Source organism: Lampris incognitus, chromosome 1, assembly GCF_029633865.1.
Source record: "Lampris incognitus isolate fLamInc1 chromosome 1, fLamInc1.hap2, whole genome shotgun sequence".
NCBI lineage: Eukaryota > Metazoa > Chordata > Actinopteri > Lampriformes > Lampridae > Lampris > Lampris incognitus.
In genome coordinates this window covers 726,126-749,850 of record NC_079211.1, presented here as the reverse complement: position 1 = coordinate 749,850, position 23,725 = coordinate 726,126, and the positions used below count along the sequence as shown (strand labels likewise).

The following is a 23,725-nucleotide window of genomic DNA, read 5'->3' as shown; positions in this document are numbered from 1 at the left end:
GGGGGTGGGGACTTGTTTGTGTCTGTGCAGACAAGAGTCACCCAGAGATCTTACGGGCCTGGAGCGCTTTCTCCACCCACCCCTGGCACCCCTTCTTCTGTCCACAGAGCCGCATCCCCTCAGTGGCAGCCAGCCGGCAGCACCCTCGCATGCCATGCCATCCGTGGTACATGCGGCATCTCCTTCGATGCCCATGACCCAGCACTCCCCTGTGGCGCTGGTCTGCCCCAGCTGTCCCAGGGTGTCCGCGGATCCTTAAAAAGTCTTAAATTCATGTATCTAAATTAAAGGCCTTAAAATGTCTTAAATTCATTAAAAATGTCGGAAAATGGTATTAAATTCATTACTCAAAGGTCTTAAAAAGAACTGTCTGGGAGAGGACTATTTCTTCCTCTTCGTTTGTGTTGTGCAAAGATTAATTTAGCTTGGGTTGCGTGCAGAGCGCGAATCATTCTGGTAACTACTTGCAGTCATGACTAGAGTTGGCTGCTTTTTTCGCTGCAGCTAATGTGAGGTTGTAAATAGACCGTTCTATGGTGAAATGCATAAATGTGTTCAGCCAGCGACGTCTATTGGTCAGATAGAATCGCTTATAGAAGCCTCTGGAAACCGGAAATCCACAGCAGAGATGAAAATTCTGAGCAGTGGTAAGTCACGTTCCTGTACCTCCGCAAAAATAATAAAATAACGCCTTTTAAAACGAACGAAAAATCTATTGAACACCTAAACTGACATAAGATAATATTTGACACACACTTATATGGTACATATTCATTCCACCACATGCTATTTTCATGAATTCCAGGTTCGTATCAGGCGCACCTGTTAGCTATAGCATGCTATTTCCTGTAATTAAAACAAATATGTATCCCCATAGACCAATAAATGACCTGGATGATGCGATACCATGGCAATATTACCTGCAACTCACGGTTGTAGGTAATATTAATGTAACTAGTTATCGAAAAGAATACCGATGTTGGTTTTACTGAGCGGTTAATTGCTAAATGGTATAGCCTATATAGAATTTGGCGGACAAATGCTAACTAAGTCATGACAAAATGGCAGCCGAGAGAAGAAGAAAAGTTGATGCTAGAATTGATCATCCGGAGGGAGGGGGAGGGGCCTCCGCTGCGCGCTCTGCTGTGATTCGTTGTTTTGTCATCAAATGCTTACAGCGAATCAACCGATCACAGCAGCGTGTAGTTTCTGGCAGCTTTTTCAACATGGAGGAGGACTTCAGCTTATCTGATTGCAATCGCGCGAATTTCCACGAATCAAATGGTTAAATATTCGGTCTGAACGTCAAGAAATGCGGTTACAACATCAGCGTGTCACAAAACATACATTTGTTTAACCATTTCGGTAAAACTGCACTCGCACGAATCAAATGTTTAAATATTCAGCTGTTGGGCGTTAGTTCTTACCAACCATATGTATATATTTTGTTGTAGATCTTGGTCTTAAATTTCGTTCCAAGTGGCATTAAAAAGGTCTTAAATTTAACTTACTGAAACCTGCAGATACCCTGTGTCCCTCTGTCTCTCTCTCTCCGTGCGCGCCAGCCTGTCGTATCTCTAGTCTGTCTCGTCCTGTATTTGCCTCCGCCTGGTGTAGTGGTGGTGGTGAGAAGGCTAGCACAGTGCCTCCTCCGTGATTGGTTTTCCCTGTAGGTAAAGTTGGCCTTGCCCCTTAACTGCTAAGATACTCGTGTGAACACACCATAAAATAATTACTAAGATAATTACTAACTCATAGGATTAATGCGCCTCAAAAAAGTTCATCCTGTTCTGAATTATGACCGTTTGAAAAATCATCTGATGAAACTCTCTCCAGAACTACAACTTGTGAGGGAAGCTAAAACAGTGTGTCCATCCGCTGTGGGCCCCCATGTGTATTGCATAATTTGCAGCCCCATGCATCGTGCGCCCTCATGCATATTGGTGGTACTTCCAGTGAAAACGTTGACTCATTGTGCCTAGCTCTAGCTCTATAACGCTGAGACCTGCAGAGACCAGTGATGCCTCTTTCTAAAGCTTTACATTTGTGCAGTCAAACGATCAGCAAGTCATTTCAACTGGATGTTAGCTAACTATTACTTTGGAAGAGAGAACACAATGTACTCAGATTGTTGGAGTGAGCCATCTTCTTCAAAATAGAGCTCTGGCCCCTACCGTACTGGACGGGAAATGGCTTTAATAGTGAGGATTTTACGGCAGGAAGGTAATGAAAATCAAGTGCTCTGGACAAAATCAACATCATTTTTTGTTGAAATAGCATGACGAAAACATGAAAATTCATCCATCTGACTAGAAATCATGAAGTTGGACTGCTTAGTTTTCTTGTGACTAATGTACGTTGTACGGCATGTCTGGTCTCCAACCAGCCCAAAAGATTCAGATTCATCCATCCATTCATTATCTTGACAGCTTATCCTGCTCTCAGGGTCGCTGGGATGCTGGAGCCTATCCCAGCAGTCATTGGGCAGCAGGCGGGGAGACACCCTGGACAGGCCACCAGGCCATCACAGGGCCCACAAGCACACACACACACATTCAGATTCAGATTCAGACAACTTTATTTATCCCAGAAGGGCAGTTCAGTTCTTAGAGTCTACCCAGACATACACAAACTCACAGACAAGCGGCAATCATCACCATATCAGACAACAGACAGATCAGTACATGGGCAAGAGATGCACAGTCACCCCCATGTGGCCCTGCATGCAGACTCACATGAGGACCAGGCAAAGGGCAGAAATTCAAAAGAGCACGTCACCTCACTGTTCATATCCTTCCACTGGCTCCCAGTCGTTGCCAAAATGTCATCAAAACCTGACACTCACTTGCAAAAAAGCAACTAATACAGCGCCCTTCTACCTGAACTCCCTCATTCAGGTCTACGCTTCCTCCCGCTCACTATGCTTGGTACTACCACCACATCAGGGACCTAAGTCGCTAGCCAGACTCTTATGTAGTTCCGTAGTGGTGGAACGAGTAACCAAGGTTTGTAATTATTCTGAGTGGAAATGGGTAGTTTGAAATGTTGAGATAGTTTTTTGTAGCCGTCTCCTTGTAGGTGGAAGTGAACCATCTTGATTCTGACATCCTTGGACAACTGTTTAGAGGAACCCATGGTTGTTAACACCAGACAGAACAACCACCGCAGCTGGATATTTTAGAAGGCATGGCGTTACTTCAGAATAAATGGTTCAGCCCTGGAATTATATTCACCTGACTCACTGAAGCCCTAACAAGTAAATAACCTGGGTCTGGGCCTCAGTAACCATCTTTTTAAAAAGTAACAGAATAATCCAAAAGGGTCCCCAAACCTTTGCACGGGGGCCCTTTTCCTTTTTATCATTTAGAAACAGTAAAAAAATGAAAATGAAAAGCCATCTTGCTTTAAACCTGGGATGTGGAAGTTTTGTCTCCCCCTTCAGGCAGTGAGAGTAATTACTTAATATCGCTTGTCCATCACCCATACCACCCCCACCCCCCACCCCCCCAAAAACAAATCTTTATATCTGGACGATCACACAAGTCACCCAAATTGACGTGAAAAAAGTGACATTGGGCGAAAAGTTATTTGTTTGCATCCCTGTAGGGTGGAGACATTCAGGTAGTAAATGATGTTACTTCCATGGTATACTATTGAATAGCACTGGTCTACTGTGTAACTGTACACATTAGACCAGTGGTATGATGTCTAGATGGGCAAACACATTGATGACAATCTCTGTGTTTTGTTAACTGTTGACTTGTAGGACTTCACGTCCCTGAGTATGCAGATAACTTGAAGAAGTCGTGGGTATGGAAAGAGCTGTATGCCGTGCGGAACATCAGGCCATCCTTCCACAACTACTTTGGCCTATTTGGCGGGATGATTTACACTGGAATCTTCTACTGGATCTTTAGAGGCAAAGAGCCCTGGACTCTGAAACACTGTGGTAGGTTACCTGTTGTCTGCTTACTGGTCTGTGACCTGACAACATTCAGTCTAGTACAGCCTTGTTTCTGTGTTGACTCAAATGTCTCCATTCCTGCCATTCAGTTAAACGTCTTGTTCAGAGCAACGGAAGCTGACTGTATTCGTGGAATAGGACTGTAGTCATGGAATAGGACGGCCAACATTTGAAACAGTTGATGTAAAGGATCAGAAGATTCCTGTGCTCTCAGTTCTAAACATTCTTATTTCTACAACAGGACAACATGTACGACAGACACATTCTAGGGAAAGAGCTGGAAGGCAGTGACTGTCTGATTTCTGGTGATTTTTGAGTTTCCTAAACTTTGACACAACATTTAAATTGGTTTGAAAGCTATGAAGTAAAGTAATCATCTGGGAGCATATTTCTAGACAGGATATCTGGTAGTATATCACCAAGTCTGATTAAGATTTAGGGGCCAGTGTGACAACTGCTAAACACAGCAGTACCATTACTACCAGAACAAGAGTTAAGCTAACTGCTAATGAAATAATTCATGATAAGCTAAGGGCTAAGCTATTCAGTAGTAAGTTTGTAAGGATACAACAAGTTTGCAGGAAAAAGTGTACCCAACAAAGTGACAGCAGCAGCAAAGTATAGAAAAGTAGAGAACTGATGGGGCTGTTGATGTGACTCAGGTTAGAAGTCTGGATATGAGCGGTGTGCTGAAGCACTTCCAGGTCACTAAAAGCACTGCCTCTGTAGCATATCAAAAAAATAACATCTTCAGAGATGGGCTGTGTTATAGTTGTACATACTCGTTGATGCAACAGCTAAGTATATTTAAAAAAAGAATATATTTTATGAACAACAGAAGAGTAGTAATGTCTTGATGCATGCTCAGTAATCCAGGTAAGAAAATCACAGAAGGTTGAATCAGTTCATCCGGACACATTTATTGACAGATCCATCCATCCATCAATCCATTCATTATCCAAAACGCTTATCCTGCGCTCAGGGTGGCGGGGATGCTGGAGCCTATCCCAGCAGTCATTGGGTGGTAGGTGAGGGGACGCCCTGCACAGGCCGCCAGGCCATCACAGGGCCTAATAGATAAATTTCATCACTCAGAAGAGTAGCGGTTTTGTGTAGTTCTAAATCAAGGGTGTTAAACTCCAGGCCTCGAGGGCCGCAGTGTCTGCAGGTATTTGTTGCAACCATGCACTACACCACCTGATTAAACTAGTTCCTTTCCCTCCTTGATCCAGGAGGTGAGCTAATTAGTTAAATCAGGTGGTGTAGTTCACGGTTGCAACAAATACCTGCAGACACTGCGGCCCTCGAGGCCTGGAGTTTGACACCCCTGTTCTAAATGTTACCATGAAGCAGCCATATTGGGGTGGAACCCCCCCCCCCCCCCCCGAGTGTCATGGTCCAGTTCTTGTGTTTGATTATTTTGTCTCAAAGCACAGCTCTGTGTGGCCTGTGTCTGCAAAACACTAGGAAGCTGAAGAGCTCTATGAATAAGACAGGGTCATCTTGGATTTCTCATAGTAGGCTTGCTGGTTTTGTTGTCAGGCCTTGACTCAGCCCAGCTGAAGCCGGCAAAGGAGTGCATCCCGATTGAGTATCCCAAGCCCGATGGCAAGCTCAGCTTTGACCTGCTGTCCTCTGTGGCCCTAAGTGGCACCAACCATGAGGGGGACCAGCCCCCCCACCTGACCCTGAAGGACGATAGCATCCCAGTGGCCAGGAATCTGGCCTTATACGACGGACCAGAACAACGTTTCTGTCCTGCAGGTAACAACACACACATTTGTTAGAAAAGCCTGTTAAATCCATGTGACTCTCTACAAGGCAGAGAGTCTTTGTTTTACAATACATCTAACGTTTTGTGGGGGTGTTTTACAGATGTTATGTATTTCTTCATGTTTTGAAACGTTGAATGATGGAAAGCTCTCTTTTCTTTTTATTGAGTTACATCAAGGTCCATACAACCAGTGTAATCATTTTCATAGCACTTAAAAGCCTCATCCACCCAAGTCTTCTGTAAAACACAGTTGTAATAAAACTGAGTGAAATTAGATCATACAGAAGCAAATAAGGACCAATAAAGTCAATAGAAATACAAGCATAAAAATAGAAAACCAAACTTAGCAAATAGAACCAGAATGTTGGGGTGGACCTTCATGCTACTCAAATCATTTAACAAAAAGGTAAGAAAATAAGCCCAAAAAAGACAAAGAAATTCACATTAAACAAATGGTCATACAGGTGTAATGTGCCCAATCCAACGTTCCTGTCTTTTCCATAACTTGTCCTGTTGCAGTCTAATAGAGAAAGGTATTCTTTCCATCCTAAAAATATCATCAATAATGTCAGTCCAGTTATCAGTTGTAGATATTTCTGGTTTTAGCCACTTCCTAGTGGTGACTTTCGTTCCAGCAGCGCTTAGAATCCAAAATAGAGATCCAACATAAGAGGTGACATTTTCAGGTGGCAGGGTGCCCAAATGCAGGCTCTCTAGTTTAAATGGGATATCCACCTGAATACCTTTTGCAAAACTTGACGAACCTCCTTCCAGAAACGAGTTAATATTGGGCGAGACCAGAATATATGATGATGATGATTTGCCTCGGAAGACCCACACTGTCTGCAGCAGCTGGAAGATTTGGTCTAATGACTTTGTTGAACTGCAGTAAGAAAAAAACCTCATGAGGTTTTTCCATCAAAACTCTCTCCATGGGGGTTCTGGTTCTGCCACCGAGAGAATGGCAGCCTAATTTTCGAACTCCCCGACGGTTTTGAGAAATAACCCCAAAAACTTTAGTTCTGTTAACCCTTGTGACGTTTTTGTCGAACAATGAAGAAAAGGGGTAATACTAGACGTAGGACAACGATGGAAACGTGATGGAAAACGATCCCAAAGTGAGACGAGGCAGCCGAAGTAGCTCCCCAAACTCATCTCCGCCACATGGCGAAGACGGCCCCGAAGTTAGCCTGCGATGTGTTCTCAACGAACTCCGGAAGTTCAGAAGAGACAACAAGGCACAGCTCTTCGACCTTAAACAAGAACTAAAGAGAACAAACGACAGACTGGACGAGGTAGAGGGCAGAATTAACGAAATGGAGTCCGTGCTTCAAGCCACATCAACGCTAATCAAGCGACTAATACAGCGGCAGACTAACCTGGAAGCTGGGGTGATAGACCAGGAGGGTCGAGCACGGAGAGATAATTTAAGGGTTTACGGAATACCCGCAGATAAAGAGGGCACCGATATGGTGGGCTTTATAGACAACTTATTTAAAAGCGCGCTGGACCTTCCCCGTAACAAGAGACCTCGGAACTGAGCGGGCACACCGGGCATTAGCACCGAAGCCCAGCGGCCCACAGGCATAGCCCCGATCTCTAGTGGTCAAGTTCGGGAGTTATCGGACGAAAGAGGAGGTGCTCCAGAGCGCATGGCAGAAAAAAGAAGTGTTCTGCAACAATGTCCGCTTTTACTTCGACAATGACTTCCCCCCGGAAGTGCTTAAGAAAGGTAGTGAATATGCCGAAGCCAAGAAAGTTTTGAAAGAAAACAAATAAAAGTTTCGGACACCGTACCCTGCAAAGATGCGGGTCTTCTACGACGACGGCACCCGGCTATACAAGGATGCTATGGAGGCAACGAGGGATATGGCTCCACGAGGATTCCCAGTGTCTGTGGTGAAGTCCTCCGCCTCTCCGCATCGAGAAGAGATCAGGCTCCTGTCTACCTGGCAGGTGGCGGGGAGACGGCGTGACCGGGGTGTAGATCAAGAACTCAACTCTGCGGAAGGCGGCACACAGCCCAAGAAAAACCTCTGCTCTCAATATAAAGAAAATCTCCAGAAATTCAGAAGGCGATCCCCCACAACAGGAGACTGATGGTCTACAGTTTTGGTCAAAATGCAGCTAAGTTTGATCTGATTTCTGAGTGCTGTGTCTCACCATGGTTATTTACATAGCTACATATAAATCCTACAGTTCTATTTTCTAACGAATTAAAAGAGTCGGGACTTGTTAATTGGCGAACTGTTCACAATTTGTTTTGTTTTGTTTTTCTTTCTTCTTCTCTCTCTATAATCTCACTATTATTTACAACTTTATTTGGACTTTGGCTAGCATGCGGCCACATCTTAGGGCCCCACCTCTGTTGCAACGTGGGACATTCCCTTATGGGGGCTCCGTAAGACTCTTTTGAAACGAGCCTCAACACCGGAAACAACTGTTCGTAACTGTTTCGGTGGCGTTTTGTTAAAAATTGTTTTGACTTGGTTCTTGTTTTATGTTTGTTCCCTGGGAGAGATATTTTTGTTGTACAAATCTAATGCCAGTAGAGATGTCGGGAGAGGTTTATTTGTGGTAACCAATGTAGGAGACTATGAATAACCAAGTCCTTAAAGTTATTTCATTTAATGTGAATGGGATTTTAAACCCAGCTAAGAGAAGTCAAATGCTGTCAAAAATTAAAAGGGAAAATGCACAGATAGTGCTCCTGCAAGAGACGGATCTCACGTCATCAGAGCATGAAAAACTAAAAAGAATGGGGTTTTCGAGGGTGTATTATTCATCCTATAAATCAGGTCATAGAAGAGGCGTAGCAATTTTAATATCACAAAAAGTACCATTTGAACAACTTTCGGCGGTTTCAGACAACGAAGGGAGGTATATATTAGTCTCAGGAAAAATAGATAATATTATCATAACACTGGGTAGCATTTATGTCCCCCTTGGAAGTGATTTTGCTTTTTACAGAAAAATATTTGATTTGATGATAGGGGCCACAGGAATTGTCATATGCAGTGGAGACTGGAACATACGTCTCAACCCAAAACTAGATTCATCAAAAAACTCATCCGCTACATTATTACATGGGAAAATTAATGTTCTAATGGCAGAATTGGGCATATTAGATCTTTGGAGAGATTTTTATCCATCAGGCCGTGATTATACTTTTTATTCATGCCCCCATGATGTATACTCAAGGATAGATTATTTTTTTGTGTTAAAGACAGTCTGCCATAGAATGCATAGTTGCGATATTGGAAGTATTGACTTATCTGATCATGCACCTCTCTCTTGCACTATACATATCAGAGATAACCCGGGGAGAACATTGTGGAGGCTAAATACAAGTGTCCTAAACAATCTACAATTTAAGACTCAAATGAGAGAGGAAATAAAAATGTTTCTAGAAGAGAATGATAAGAGAGAGGTTGATTCGGCTATGGTATGGGATACCTTAAAAGCAGTCGTTAGGGGGAAAATTATATCTTTCTGTGCACCTGAAAAGAAAGAAAAACAATTAAGACTAATAAACCTTAATAAAGAATTAAAAGATCTTGAGACACAACATAAAAGGGAACAAAAACTGAATCTGGTGACAAAAATAAAGAAAATCAGAGATGAAGTAAATATATTGTGTTCACAGGAAATTGAAAAAAAGATGATATTTACAAAACAGAAATACTATGAGTCAGGCTCAAAATCAAGTAAACTTTTAGCAAGGAAGCTACAAAAACAACAAGCGGCTAACACAGTATACAAAATAAGGGGCCTGGTCTCTAAGACCATACAATTAAAACAAGATGAAATACAAAAAACGTTTAAAAAGTACTACAAGTCCTTGTACACACAACCCCGTTTAGAGGACGAGCAACAAATTTGAAAGTTCCTTGATTCTCTCAATTTACCTGTTCTATCAGAGGAACAAAATCAAACATTAACAGCTGCAGTAACTGAGACAGAGCTAAACAGTGCAAACTCCAGGCTCAAAGCGAATAAGTCACCCGGTCCGGATGGCTTCCCGTAAGAGAGGTATAAGGCTTTTCGACTCGAGTTAATACCAAACCTTCTTTGGGCTTGCAATACATGTTTAATGGATGCTAAAATGCCTCCATCATGGAGCGAGGCAATTATCTCAGTTATCCCAAAGGAGGGAAAGGACAGATTAGAATGTGGATCATACAGACCAATTTCAGTGCTGAATATTGATTACAAATTGTAAACAGCCATCCTTGCCAAAAGACTGGAAAAGATCCTTCCCCAGCTTATACATAATGACCAGACTGGGTTTATCCCACAAAGACAAGCTCACGATAATATTAGACGATTGTTGCACATATTAAACCATATCCAACATAATAAAATGGAAGCCCTCTTAGTTAGTCTGGATGCTGAGAAGGCTTTTGATTCAGTGAGTTGGCCGTTCTTGTACAACGTTCTTGAAAAATATGGCCTACACAAAAACTGTGTAAAGGGCATCTGTACGTTATATAATAAACCATTAGCCCAAATTAAAATAAATGGATACCTTTCAGACGCTATTATATTACAGCGTGGTTCGAGACAAGGGTGCCCAATCTCACCGTTACTCTTTGCGCTTTATATTGACCCTCTTGCACAGTGGATAAGGCAGATTGAAAGCATCAAAGGCATCTGCATAAATGGACAATACCACAAACTGGCATTGTACGCTGATGATATTTTGATGTATTTAAGTAAACCCCCGAACTCATTTTCTGAGTTAATGAAACTCCTAGAAACATTTGGTAGATATGCAGGATACAAGCTAAGTGTAAAGAAAACACAGATTTTGGCTTTTAATTATACACCCTCAAAACACCTTAGGGAAAAATTCCACCTTAATTGGAATAAGAACTCATTGAAATATTTAGGAATATACTTACCAAAAAAAATCTCAACACTGGCAGAGATAAATTATGGTCCCCTCTTAACAAAAATTAAAGACGACATACACAGATGGAATGCTGTCTCTTTCCTTGATCTCAGTCATCGGATTGATTCTGTAAAGATGAACATCCTTCCACAATATCTCTATTTATTTCAAGCACTCCCTGTAGAAATGTCTTCAAAACAATTCTCAGAATTGAATAAGATCATTTCCAGATTTATTTGGCAGGGAAAAAACCCAGGGTTAAACTCAAAACTCTACAACTACCATGGGAGAAAGGAGGAATGTCATTACCCTGTTTTAAGGATTATTTTAATGCAGCTCAGACTAAACCTTTAATCAACATATGTAACCCAACATTTCATGCCAGGTGGAAAGATATTGAACTCTCCATTATGAATGATCCTCCAATTCATGCAGTATTGGCTCACAAAGATTTAGGAAGGTTTATAGATAAGGTGCAAAATCCATGGGTTAACACCCAACTAAAAATGTGGAATATGATAAGAGAAGAATATAAACTGGGCCATACATTACAAATAATTCAATGGTGTGCCTATGATCCTGAGTTCAAGCCTAATAAAACGGATTATAGATTTAAGTCCTGGATTTCAAAAGGAATAACAACATTTTATTCCCTAACAGAAAAGGGACACTTAAAAGACTTTGAAAAGTTGAGGAAAGAATATGATCTTGAAAAATCTGATTTTTATAGGTATCTCCAGATACGCAATCATTTTGAACATAACATTAAAGATAAAACAGACTTTAATGATCCTATACTGAGGATATTTATTGGTGCCTATCAAAAAGACTCAAATAGGGGTGTTGTCTCCAGATTTTATAAAGGCCTTATGACAAAAAAATCCCACTCTACAGAATACATCAAAGAACAATGGGAAAGAAGGTAACTTGACAATATCAAATGACGGTTGGCTTGATGTATGTAAATTCCATTGGAAATGCACCAACTCCCACATATGGCGGGAGTTTGGGTGGAAGTGTTTTAGTCGACTTTTTATTACACCAAAACAGAAAGCACATATTGATGGGGGGGACACCAAATGTTGGAGACAGTGTGGACTTCAGGAAGCCAACCACTGGCACATATTCTGGGAGTGCCCAATGATAAGACCTTTCTGGGCAGAGCTTCACAAGCATTGAAAAGCATACTTAATAATGATCTGCCCTTGCAATTTTCCACAATATTCTTAGGAAATGCCGATTCCCAGGCAGGACGGCCGGATGAATATTTATTTGGTATTTTGACATATGCTGGTAAAAAAGCACTCGCAAGACACTGGTCACTTCCTGAACCCCCCACAATACAGGAGTGGATAGATATAGTAAATGACATTTATGTTATGGAAAAGATGACTTTTTCCCTCCGTCTTCAGAAAAAGAAGTTTGTTAAATTCTGGACCAAGTGGGTCAAATATGTGAGGCCCTTAAGGCCAGATTTTGTGGAGATATTGAATTAATTAGATTTGAATACACCCTCTCTCTCTAGCCTCACACTCCTTTTCCCTACCATGCATTGGGAACCTTCACACTCTCCCTACCACAAACTGGGAATCCTCGTATCACCTCTCTCCTGCATAGTCTTATGTACACACGTTACCTTGCCCAAATTGTGTAAAGTGTGTGTGTGTGTGTGTGTGTATATATATATATATATATATATATATATATTGTTTTGTTTGTTTACTTTCTCTTGTAAGTTTAAAAAAAACCGAATGGCAGAAGAAAATGAAACTGTTCTTGTTTTGATATACATTTTGTAATATATACTGCTGTGAAAAATAAAGAATTATATAAAAAAAAACTCTCTCCATGAAGCTGAACTTGAAGTTTTCCATTGTAGCGCACATACATTCTCCATTTGCTCTTCCATGAAACCTCGGTTTCCATCCCTTTCCCATTTTGATTTCATGTGAGTTACATTGTTGTCGACCCTCTTAAAGTTTTTAGGTGGGTTTTTGGTTTGAGTTCAGGAATCAGGAATCAGGAACAATTTATTGTCATTTCTTACATTCACCTGCATACACAAAGAAATGAAATGTTGTTTCCCCTAGTCCACAGCAGTGCAACACAAAAAACACACATCCAAAATTTCCCAAAAATGACACCACCAAAAATATACAAAAACAGAGGGAACGAAGCAAAAAACCACAAACGGTTAACAACAGTACACTCAGTGCAACGCAGTCCAAAAAATTCTTCTGTCCAGAGAACGAATGCCAGCCAGGATGACTGTCGGAACTGCCGCTCTGCATGGGTTAGCAGTTAGCTTAGCCTGCCCCGCTTCTGCGTCCTGCCAGACCTCCCTCGGTGCTTCCTCCCCGGGCTCAGCTCCAGTCAGGGGCCGTGGTCCCTGGCCCCATCGGACGCAGCAGACCAGGCTCCCTCAGCCGATCCAACACCAGCTCTCCCAGCCAGACACCGTCAACACACCTCCCCCGCACTCCACAAGACGACGCAGATGTAAACAAAAACACTGCACAGTCGACACTAGGCGAGGCCGCCGCCAGACCGCCTCAGTGTTTCCTCTCAGCTACAGCTCCGGGCAGGGCCGTACAGCTCCGGGCAGGGCCGTAAGCTCTCTCAGCCGATCCAACGCCAGCTCTCCCAACCATTAAATGAAAAAAATTGACCAAAAAAAACTTCACAAAACGACACAAACTTAGACGTGGACAAAGACACTGCATAGTCAGCACTGAGTGAGGCCGCTGCAAATGCGAGTTGGTGCTGCCATCTTCCCACAACCAAAAAAAGGGTTTTCCAAACATAAGCCTCTGTGAAGAGTTTTAGTAGAACATTATCAGGACAGTTGTTTATTTACCTTCAGTAATTGCTCAGTGTCATACTGAACTTAAAATAAATCTGTAAAGATATTATTCAAGCCATGCTACACCTTCACATTTTTATTATTTTTGTTCAATTTAAAAATAAATTACTTAAATTTTTATTAAACTATTGGAGACTGTAGTATTGATAAGCTCCAACATTAATGGTTCTGCTAACGGTATTTGAGAAATTAAAAAAATAAATGTCCTATTTATTTAGGCTACATAAACGTTATCATGAACTTTTTTATCTCAGCAACTCGGTTTCTAGTTTGCAGTAAGATGAAGATAGATAGATAGATTAAGATGAAGATACATAGATAAAGTTGAAGACAGATTAAGATGAAAATACATGGATAAAGATGAAGATAGAGTAAGATGAAGATAGATAAAGATGAAGACATAGATTAAGATGAAGATGCATGGATAAAGATGAAGATACATAGATAAAGATGAAGATAGAGTAAGATGAAGACAGATAAAGGTGAAGCTAGATTAAGATGAAGAGATAGATACATATGAAGATAGGTAGATAGATTAAGATGAAGATAGATAAAGATGAAGCTAGATGGATAGATTAAGATGAAGATGAAGATATAGATAGATTAAGAGGAAGATAGATAGATAAAGATGAAGCTAGATTAAGATGAAGAGATAGATACATATGAAGATAGGTAGATAGATTAAGATGAAGATAGATAAAGATGAAGCTGGATAGATAGATTGAGATGAAGATATAGATAGATTAAGAGGAAGATAGATAAAGATGAAGCTAGACAGATAGATTAAGAGGAAGATACATAGATAGATTAAGAGGAAGATAGATAGAGATGACAGATAGATTAATGTGAAGATACATAGATAGATTAAGATGAAGATACATAGATTAAGCTGAAGATAGATAGATAGATAGATAGATAGATAGATTAAGCTGAAGATATTTAGATAAAGATGACAGATAGATTAAGATGAAGATACATGGATACAGATGAAGATACTTAGATAAAGATGAAGATCGAGTAAGATGAAGATAAAGATGAAGCTAGATGAAGATGAAGATAGATGGATTACAATGAAGATAGATAGATAAAGATGAAGACCGATAGATAGATAAAGATGAAGACAGATATAGATTAAGATGAAGATAGATGGATTACAATGAGGATAGATAGATAAAGATGAAGATACTTAGATAAAGATGAAGATCAACAGATAAAGATGAAGATATATAAAGATGAAGATAGATAGAGTAAGATGAAGTTAGATGAAGATGAAGATACATAGATTAAGATGGAAGATGCATAGATAGATTAAGATGAAGATAGATGAAGACAGATAGGTTAAGAGGAAGCTATATAGATTAAGATGAAGATACATAGATAGATTAAGATGAAGACATAGATAAAGATGAAGATAGATAGTTAGATTAAGATTAAGATTAAGATAGCTAGATAGATTAAGACATTTGTCTATGATGCATTTTCGCTATTCCCAATCCAGAAGAGAGATCTTTCGGAGCCTGCCATGTCTGAGCCGAGGGGCGGGGCCAGCTCTGCCATGCTCTAACTATTAATAGAATTACAGAGAACTAAATGGCCAGAGGTCTGGTTGTGCTTCACTAGAGTTGATGCTGACAATGCTCGTTGCCACAAGTGTAACAAGTCTTCTGCATGTAAGGGCAGAAACACAAGCACACTTTCCAAACATCTAGTGAAAGTGCATCAAGTACAGGCAGAGAGGGGTGTCCAGGTAGCATAGCGATCTATTCCATTGCCTACCAACACGGGGATCAGCGGTTCAAATCCCCGTGTTACCTCCGGCTTGGTCCTCTTGTCGGTCGGGGCGCCTGTTCGGGAGGGAGGGGGAACTGGGGGGAATAGCGTGATCCTCCCACACGCTACGTCCCCCTGGCGAAACTCCTCACTGTCAGGTGAAAAGAAGTGGCTGGCGACTCCACATCTATGGGGGGAGAATTGTGGTAGTCTGCAGCCCTCCCCGGATTGGCAGAGGGGGTGGAGCAGAGATCGCAACCGCTTGGAATGGTGGGGTAATTGGCCGGATACAATTGGGGAGAAAAAAGGGGGACATTTTTTTTTTTTTAAACTACAGGCAGAGAAAGTCACAGTGTTCAACTGCCTAGCTCTTAGCTCATCTCCCGTTGCCCTAGCCACCTCAGGTGTGTTATGTGTGCTAGCAGCCTGCAGCCCACACGGGGCTAACTTAATTATACAAACATGGGTTAATGATTAAAAGTAACGCTCTGTCCAGACATGAGAAAATAAAGCAACGTTAATTCTGTTCTTAATTTGCTTTGCTGTTATTTTTTTTCCTCGTAAAAAAATAGCAAAAATAACCAATAAGATCATTTAAGTACCGGATCAATAAGCAGTATCGGTAAGAGTAGTAGTACCATTAAAATCTTCTTAACGATACCCATCCCTAATAGTGGACAACTTGTATATGGAGGAAGGGGAAGAGGCTCTGATGTCCTATCCACGGACACCACCTAGCCATTGGTTCAGATTTGTGGACAAGACCTGGGTTAAAGTTAAATCTCAGGATGTAGCACATTTCACCGACCACATTAACTCTGTGGTCAACCACATCAAGTTCACCAGGGAGGATGTGGAAAATGACAGGTTAGTGTTCTTACACTGTGAAATTACAGTCGGTGATGGAGGACATTTGATTCTTGATTGTGGTTATCCTAGGGGACATTTGCTTGTTAATTGTGGGTATCCTAACTGGGCATTTATCAAGGCCAGGAAGACGCCCAAACAGTGCACCAGCCAATCGAATCGAGGAGGAGGACAAGAGCTGTCTAACTGTAAAGGAAAGGTGATTCTGTATGTGGCGGCAGTGTCGGAACAGTTGAGACACATATTTTCCAAACACCGTGTCTCAGTTGCTTTCAAACCCCAAAACACTCTGCGCCAGAAATTGGTCCACCCCAAGGATCGGGTCCCCTGGCACAAACAGAGCAATATTAGGGCAATGGAAAGAAGAACTGGAGTTGGTCCCCGGGCCCTGCAGCTGCCCACCGCTACTATACAATAGGATGGGTTAAATGCAGAGAACAAATTCAAAGGAAAGAATACAATGTCAAATAAAGAGGAATGAATGAATGCCTTTATTTGTCATTGCACAGCTGTACAACGAAATTAAGTGCAACTCCCTAGTGGTACAAAATAAAATATATACAAATACAAATAGACACACATTTGCAGCACGCTGCTAAGTGCCGGCGGGATTGCTGTGACTTGTACACTGGGGAAACCAAACGGACACTGGCAAAGAGGATGGCACAATACAGAACAGCTACCTCGTCAGGCCAGTGGAGTGGCCAGTGGCCACTTTTTCAAGGATGAGGAGGTGTACAGCCTTAATAGGGAGGAACGCTGGCTTGTACGACCTGACCTCAAACATTAACACCTTGGCCATTGTTAAAAAGGCCCAACAGCGGCCCCATCCCCTCCAGAGACTTAAAAGGGCAAGTCTCCCCATTCCAGCCCTCACTACCTTCTACAGGAGCACCATTGAAAGTATTCTAACCTACGGTCTCACTCCCTGGTTCGGTAACTGCAAAGCGACTGAACAGCACCAGCTGAACAGGATAGTGAAGACAGCTAGCAAGATCATTTGTGCCTTTCCCCTCCCTGTTAGAGATTTACCATCAACGCTGTGTTCACAGAGCCTCCAGCATCATTAAGGATCTCCACCATCCTGCTCGCAACCTGTTTTCCCTCCTGCCATCTGGGAAGAGCTACAGTAGCATCTGTGCTAAATCCAGCAGAATGCTACATAGCTTCTACCCACAAGCAGTCAGGATCATTGACAAACTGTGCCCCCCCCCCCCATCAGGGCTGGTCACTTGTTGACAGACACCAGCTGTCAACATTGAACTGAAATTGCTCTTTAATGGACTGTGTTGCACTTGAATGGATTGTTTTGTTTTGTTCGGTTTTTTATGTTTTTAGTGGTAGCATTTTTTTTAGGGAAATTTTTGATATTTCGATCTTTTCTATTGCACACCTGTGGGCTGGGAGAAATGGCATTTCATTTTTTTATGTACACAGGTACAACAAACTACATCTTGAATCTTGAATGTTGTACAGGGAGCCAGAGGCCATCTAGGTGAAGAGGGAACGACCATCCCTGAACCGGGGGATGAAAATATTTGTACATTTGTCGCCATCTCAAAATGCTGTGGTTATTACAACTATTATGGGAAATCCAGTCATTAATTTGTTCCAAGCACTGACAAAGTATATCTAAGGGACTATAATCATTCAGCAAGAAAGCTATGTATATTTGAGTATCATCCGCATAGTTGTGGTAAGAGATTTTGCCGTTTCAGTGCTGTGGTGGGCCCGAAATCAACATTGGAAATTGTCCAGCAAACCATTTAATGTTAAAAAGCTACTGACTTGTTGAAAAACAACCGTTTTGATTATTTTACCTATGAAAGACAAATTCGAAATTGGTCTGTCATTGCCAATCACCAAGGCATCAATGTTACACTTCTTTACGCGAGGCTTAATGACAGTAGTTTTTAAGGCCTTTGGAAAATTACAGGAGAGAAGTATTACTTATTTGCATTAGGTCTGTAGCATCAAGACAACGGGTGGATGAGTTGAGAGAAAGCACAATTTCCTTGAGCAACTTGTAGCTGATAGCATCAAATTTTGACATGGATAACAAGCTGTTATACAAATGTATAGGTGGCCTGATGTTTATGCCTGCCATAGCAGTAATGATGACCTGCCTAATCTCACCTACCTTTCTTGATTTTAATATCCACATTGATGACACTGACCGCAAATCTGTCATAGCTAGATGGCAGATGATAGTCTGGGTTAATACAACAGTGCATCTGCCTTGTCTGCTGGAAGGATGATGATGTTATTGTCCTTACTGAGAGTTGTCAGAGCTTTCCTCTCATCTCTGTTGATGTTGGGCGGCAGAGCCTTCACATTGTTGAGGCAGGCTGAACCTTTCATCCGCAGTTGCTCCGCTTCCGGGTCCATGATGTTGTTGTTACGGATCACTGATTCCGTGGCTGTGATCAGTTCCACTAGCAAGATTTGCCTCGGCATGACAGCAAAACTCAGTGTGCCGCTTGTTAGCCACACGAAGGGAAAAAAGCATGAGACAGCAGCCGCTACTGCTACCACCGCACCGCAATTCCCATCGGTGAGTTTGTGAACGCCGGTGTATCAAATAAATCCAGCAACGCTGCTGCAGCATCAACAATGAAGAAACACAACTTCGGACGTTTCAGCAAAAAAAACAAAGCCCTCAAAGTGGAGATTATATGGGCATTAAAAATCATGAATTCGCACTGCTCATTTAAGTCATCCTAGGACCCGAGCCGTCTTTTCGCAGCCATGTTCCTGGACAGCCAGAATGCAGCAAGATTTGCCTGCAGTGAGAGAAAGTGTGCATATGTCAGCACATTTGGGCATGCTCCGTAATTTAAGAGGCTCTTACTGGCAGAAGTGTCCCAACAAACAGCATATGTCGTGCTATTTGACGAGAGCCTAAACCACCATTTGCAGTCTAAACAAATGGATTTACATGTGAGGCTTTGGGAAGGAGCACAGATTAAGACTAAATACACTGGCTCTGAATTTATAGGACATTCCACTGCAGTTGATATCGTCGAAAATATAAGCAAAGCGCCGTCTGAGACAAGAGTTCATAACCTCGTCCAGCTGTCTATGGACGGGCCAAACGTGAACTGTAAAGCGTCTGAACTAATACAGAAAGAGATGCAGAAGCAGTTGGACAAATCGCTTCTCAACACTGGATCTTGCGGTTTGCATATCGTGCACAATGCTTTCAGAGAGGGATGCACAGCTACCGGCTGGAACGTTGAGCATACACTCTTGAGCCTATACTGGCTTTTCCGTGATTGTCCCGCTTGTCATGAGGACTTTGTCACCGCCACTGGATGCAGCACCGAGATGCTCAAGTTCTGCAGACACCGTTGGCTTGAAATTGTTGGTGTGTCTGACCGAGCTTTGAAGCTTTGGCCTCACGTGACAACCTACATGGAGATGGTGTGGATGGGTGGTCTACCGGATCCTATGGTTAAGTCTTTTGAGGCCATGAAGAATAGTTCCAAGGATCCTCTGTTCATCCCAAAATTGCTGATCTTCAACAGCATCACAAGAGAGATTTATTTAGTGTGAGTTTTGTTACTTATGTTAATATTTGCTGTGAAACTGTTTCAATTTATTTCACACAATTGAGTGACACATTCCATCTCTAGGTTTTGGGAGAATTGTTTTATTTCAATTTTATTTGGGCAGCACAGTGGCGCAGTGGTTAGCGCGGTTGCCTTATAGCAAGAAGGTCCTGTGTTCGAGCTCTGGGGTAGGCCAACCTTGGTGGGTCAAGACATGTAGGTCAGGTGAATCGGCCGTACTAAATTGTCCCTAGGTGTGAGTGTGTGTGTGATGGCCTGGCGGCCTGGTCCAGGGTGTCTCCCCGCTTGCCGCCCAATGACTGCTGGGATAAGCTCCCAACATCCCCGCCAACCTGAGAGCAGGATAAGCGGTTCGGATAATGGATGGATGGATGTTTTATTTCATTTTAGATAAATGTATTATGTATTTATTTTGTTAAAAGTGAATACAAGGAAATACACTGCAAAGATTTGTTTTAGAGAGGCACCACATGTTTGAGATGCAGACCTAATTTTACTTGGTGCTACAAAAAATAATTTTCAGTGAACAATTAAGTAATTTTTTTGGTCATGGAAACTCAGTGAGAGGTTGTGGAGAAGTCATGGAAACTCGGTGAGAGGTTGTGGAGAAGTCACGGAAACTCAGTGAGAGGTTGTGGAGAAGTCATGGAAAGTCAGTGAGAGGTTGTGGAGAAGTCATGGAAACTCAGTGAAAGGTTGTGGAGAAGTCAGTGAAAGGTTGTGGAGAAGTCATGGAAACTCAGTGAAGAAGTCATGGAAAGTCAGTGAGGAGGTGGAGAAGTCATGGAAAGTCAGTGAGAGGTTGTGGAGAAGACGTGGAAACTCAGCGAGAGGTTGCGGAGAAGTCATGGAAAGTCAGCGAAAGTTTGTGGAGAAGTCATGGAAACTCAGTGAAAGGTTGTGGAGAAGTCATGGAAACTCAGTGAAAGGTTGTGGAGAAGTCATGGAAGTGAAAGGTTTTGGAGAAGTCATGGAAACTCAGTGAAGTGAAAGGTTGTGGAGAAGTCATGGAAACTCAGTGAAGTGAAAGGTTGTGGAGAAGTCATGGAAACTCAGTGAAGTGAAAGGTTGTGGAGAAGTCATGGAAACTCAGTGAAGTGAAAGGTTGTGGAGAAGTCATGGAAAGTCAGTGAGAGGTAGTGGAGAAGTCATGGAAACTCAGTGAAAGGCTGTGGAGAAGTCATGGAAACCCAGGGAAAGGTTGTGGAGAAGTCATGGAAACTCAGTGAAAGGTTGTGGAGAAGTCATGGAAACCCAGGGAAAGGTTGTGGAGAAGTCATTGAAAGTCAGTTAGAGGTTGTGGAGAAGTCATGGAAGCTCAATGAAAGGTTGTGGAGAAGTCATGGAAACCCAGGGAAAGGTTGTGGAGAAGTCATGGAAACCCAGGGAAAGGTTGGGGAGAAGTCATGGAAACTCAGTGAAGTGAAAGGTTGTGGAGAAGTCATGGAAACTCAGTGAAAGGTTGTGGAGAAGTCATTGAAAGTCAGTTAGAGGTTGTGGAGAAGTCATGGAAGCTCAATGAAAGGTTGTGGAGAAGTCATGGAAACTCAGTGAAAGGTTGCGGAGAAGTCAGTGAGAGGAGGTGGAGAAGTCATGGAAAAGTCAGTGAGAGGAGGTGGAGAAATCATGGAAACCCAGGGAAAGGTTGTGGAGAAGTCATTGAAAGTCAGTTAGAGGTTGTGGAGAAGTCATGGAAGCTCAATGAAAGGTTGTGGAGAAGTCATGGAAAGTCAGTGAGAGGTTGTGGAGAAGTCATGGAAACTCAGTGATAGGTTGTGGAGAAGTCATGGAAACTCAGTGAAAGGAGGTGGAGAAGTCATGGAAAGTCACTGGTGAAAGAGTGTATGAACCCTGCTTGCAATACAGTACGCACCAGTAATAATAGCAAATGGTTCATATTTGCTGGCAAGTGCCACTAGTCAGTTTGAGTATCTAAGTACTCATTTGTAGGGACAATAACAGAAGCTGCAGCCTTAGAAAAAGGTTTCTGTTCAATCTGTCACTAAACCTCCCCCCCCCCAGGTGTGTACGAGTACGTTCCTACGGAGACTGGAGATGGGATGCGATTGCAGATCAACGCACAGAACTGTGTTCACTGTAAGACGTGTGACATCAAGGACCCAAGCCAGAACATCAACTGGGTGGTGCCGGAGGGTAGTGGAGGCCCCGCCTACAATGGAATGTGACTTTCCCATTTTTAAACCGGGATGGAGGAGAGGAGGGGTCATATCACGAAGCCACAGGTGTAGCAAGGCTGTGGCTTTCTAATGGTCCATTAAGGGTTGGCCTCCAGCTAATGGTTTATGTGCCTACATACAGAGCTTCTCATTTCAACATTTCTTAAAACCTTAGGAAGTAATGACAGCCTCTTTTCCCATGGATGCTAAGGTGTGGTTTAAATTAAATTGGGGGGTTTACAGATTACATTGTTTTGAAGTTAAATTCAAATAGACTTGGACGTTACACAAGCAAACACATGTTCTTCTAAGCAGAGGAAACTCACCAATGCCTTTAGAAACCAAGTTAATGAAACACACACTCGAGGAGCCGTGCCTAAGTTGTTTATTTCATACATAACTATCGCAAGTTCTGTTTAATTTACAGCTGATTATCCGCAGGATACTGTATATAATGTTGTTCATAGAATAACAGTTGACTGTTGTCACTTTATTCTGATGTCTGTAAAAATAAATAAAATGAATACAGTATTTAACGACATAACATCCACAACTTTTGCCTTTTTCCAAGTGTTGAAACACTGATTGTGACTTCTAAATACCAAGACAAAAGGTTATCCTTCAGATAACTAGGTCACTATGACAGCATGACAGTATTCAAGCCACTTATACATGATGGCGCTGGTCTTAATAGGCTAAAATAAATCAATGAGCCTTGTGGCAGTCACGGACTGGTCAGCCCTATGTTCCCTCAGCCCTGTGGGGAAGGTTAAGTTAAGTTGGGGTTAGGTTAGGGTTAAGGTAAGCTTTGGGTTAGGTTTAGGTTAAGGTAAGCGTAGGGTTAGGGTTAAGTTCAATTCAATTTTATTGTCATTAAAAACAATGTGCAGGCACATTGGTAAGCATAAGGTAAGCGTAGGGTTAGGGTTAAGTTCAATTCAATTTTATTGTCATTAAAAACAATGTGCAGGCACATTGGTAAGTGTAGGGTTAGGGTTAGGTTAAGGTAAGCTTTGGGTTAGGGTTAAGTTCAATTCAATTTTATTGTCATTAAAAAACAATGTGCAGGCACATTGGTAAGCATAAGGTAAGCGTAGGGTTAGGGTTAAGTTCAATTCAATTTTATTGTCATTAAAAACAATGTGCAGGCACATTGGTAAGCATAGGGTTAGGGTTAAGTTCAATTCAATTTTATTGTCATTAAAAACAATGTGCAGGCACATTGGTAAGCATAAGGTAAGCGTAGGGTTAGGGTAAGGTAAGCTTATGGTTAGGGTAAGGTTACGGTAAGCTTATGGTTAGGTTTAGGTTAAGGTAAGCGTAGGGTTAGGGTTAAGTTCAATTCAATTTTATTGTCATTAAAAACAATGTGCAGGCACATTGGTAAGCATAAGGTAAGCGTAGGGTTAGGGTTAAGTTCAATTCAATTTTATTGTCATTAAAAACAATGTGCAGGCACATTGGTAAGCTTTGGGTTAGGGTAAGGTAAGTTTTGGGTTAAGCTAGGTTAGGTAAGTTGAAGGAAATACGGCTGAGGGAACATAGACACGCTGCTGTCATGGAAGGGTTAGGATCCTGCCACTGAACATGTGACCGCATTGCTGCACAGCGCTCCCTGTCTGACGTGACTGGTAGCACGGCCTTCTTCCTTTGGTCAGCATAAATGTTTATGCAAACATTTTGGCATAGATTTTCTTCTCTTTCTCCTTCTGCTCCTTGACTTTGAGCTGGACTTTCTTGATCTCGTTGCTGATAGCTGTGAAAAGAAGGAAAATGTAACTCGGCTGTCCAGACAAGGGTGACGATGGAGCCGCTCAGTAAAACCAGTCTGCTGGTGGTTCAGA

At 42.1% G+C, this 23,725-nt stretch overlaps 2 protein-coding genes across 2 annotated transcripts in view; one reads left to right on the top strand and one right to left on the bottom strand.

The window, feature by feature from the left end:
* The window catches only part of etfdh (electron transfer flavoprotein dehydrogenase), an 83,861-nt gene extending 60,864 nt beyond the window's left edge, over window positions 1-22,997 (top strand). Inside the window, exons 11-13 of the mRNA XM_056286790.1 lie at window positions 3,767-3,949; window positions 5,507-5,728; window positions 21,727-22,997. Of these exons, the coding sequence (XP_056142765.1) occupies window positions 3,767-3,949; window positions 5,507-5,728; window positions 21,727-21,890 (569 nt within the window). The 3' untranslated portion in view covers window positions 21,891-22,997. The remainder of the gene's footprint in view (window positions 1-3,766; window positions 3,950-5,506; window positions 5,729-21,726) is intronic.
* Window positions 22,998-23,202: 205 nt separating this feature from the next.
* The window catches only part of ppid (peptidylprolyl isomerase D), a 34,238-nt gene continuing 33,715 nt past the window's right edge, over window positions 23,203-23,725 (bottom strand). The window contains exon 10 of the mRNA XM_056286904.1: window positions 23,203-23,637. Coding sequence (XP_056142879.1) covers window positions 23,549-23,637 — 89 coding nt within the window. The 3' untranslated portion in view covers window positions 23,203-23,548. The remainder of the gene's footprint in view (window positions 23,638-23,725) is intronic.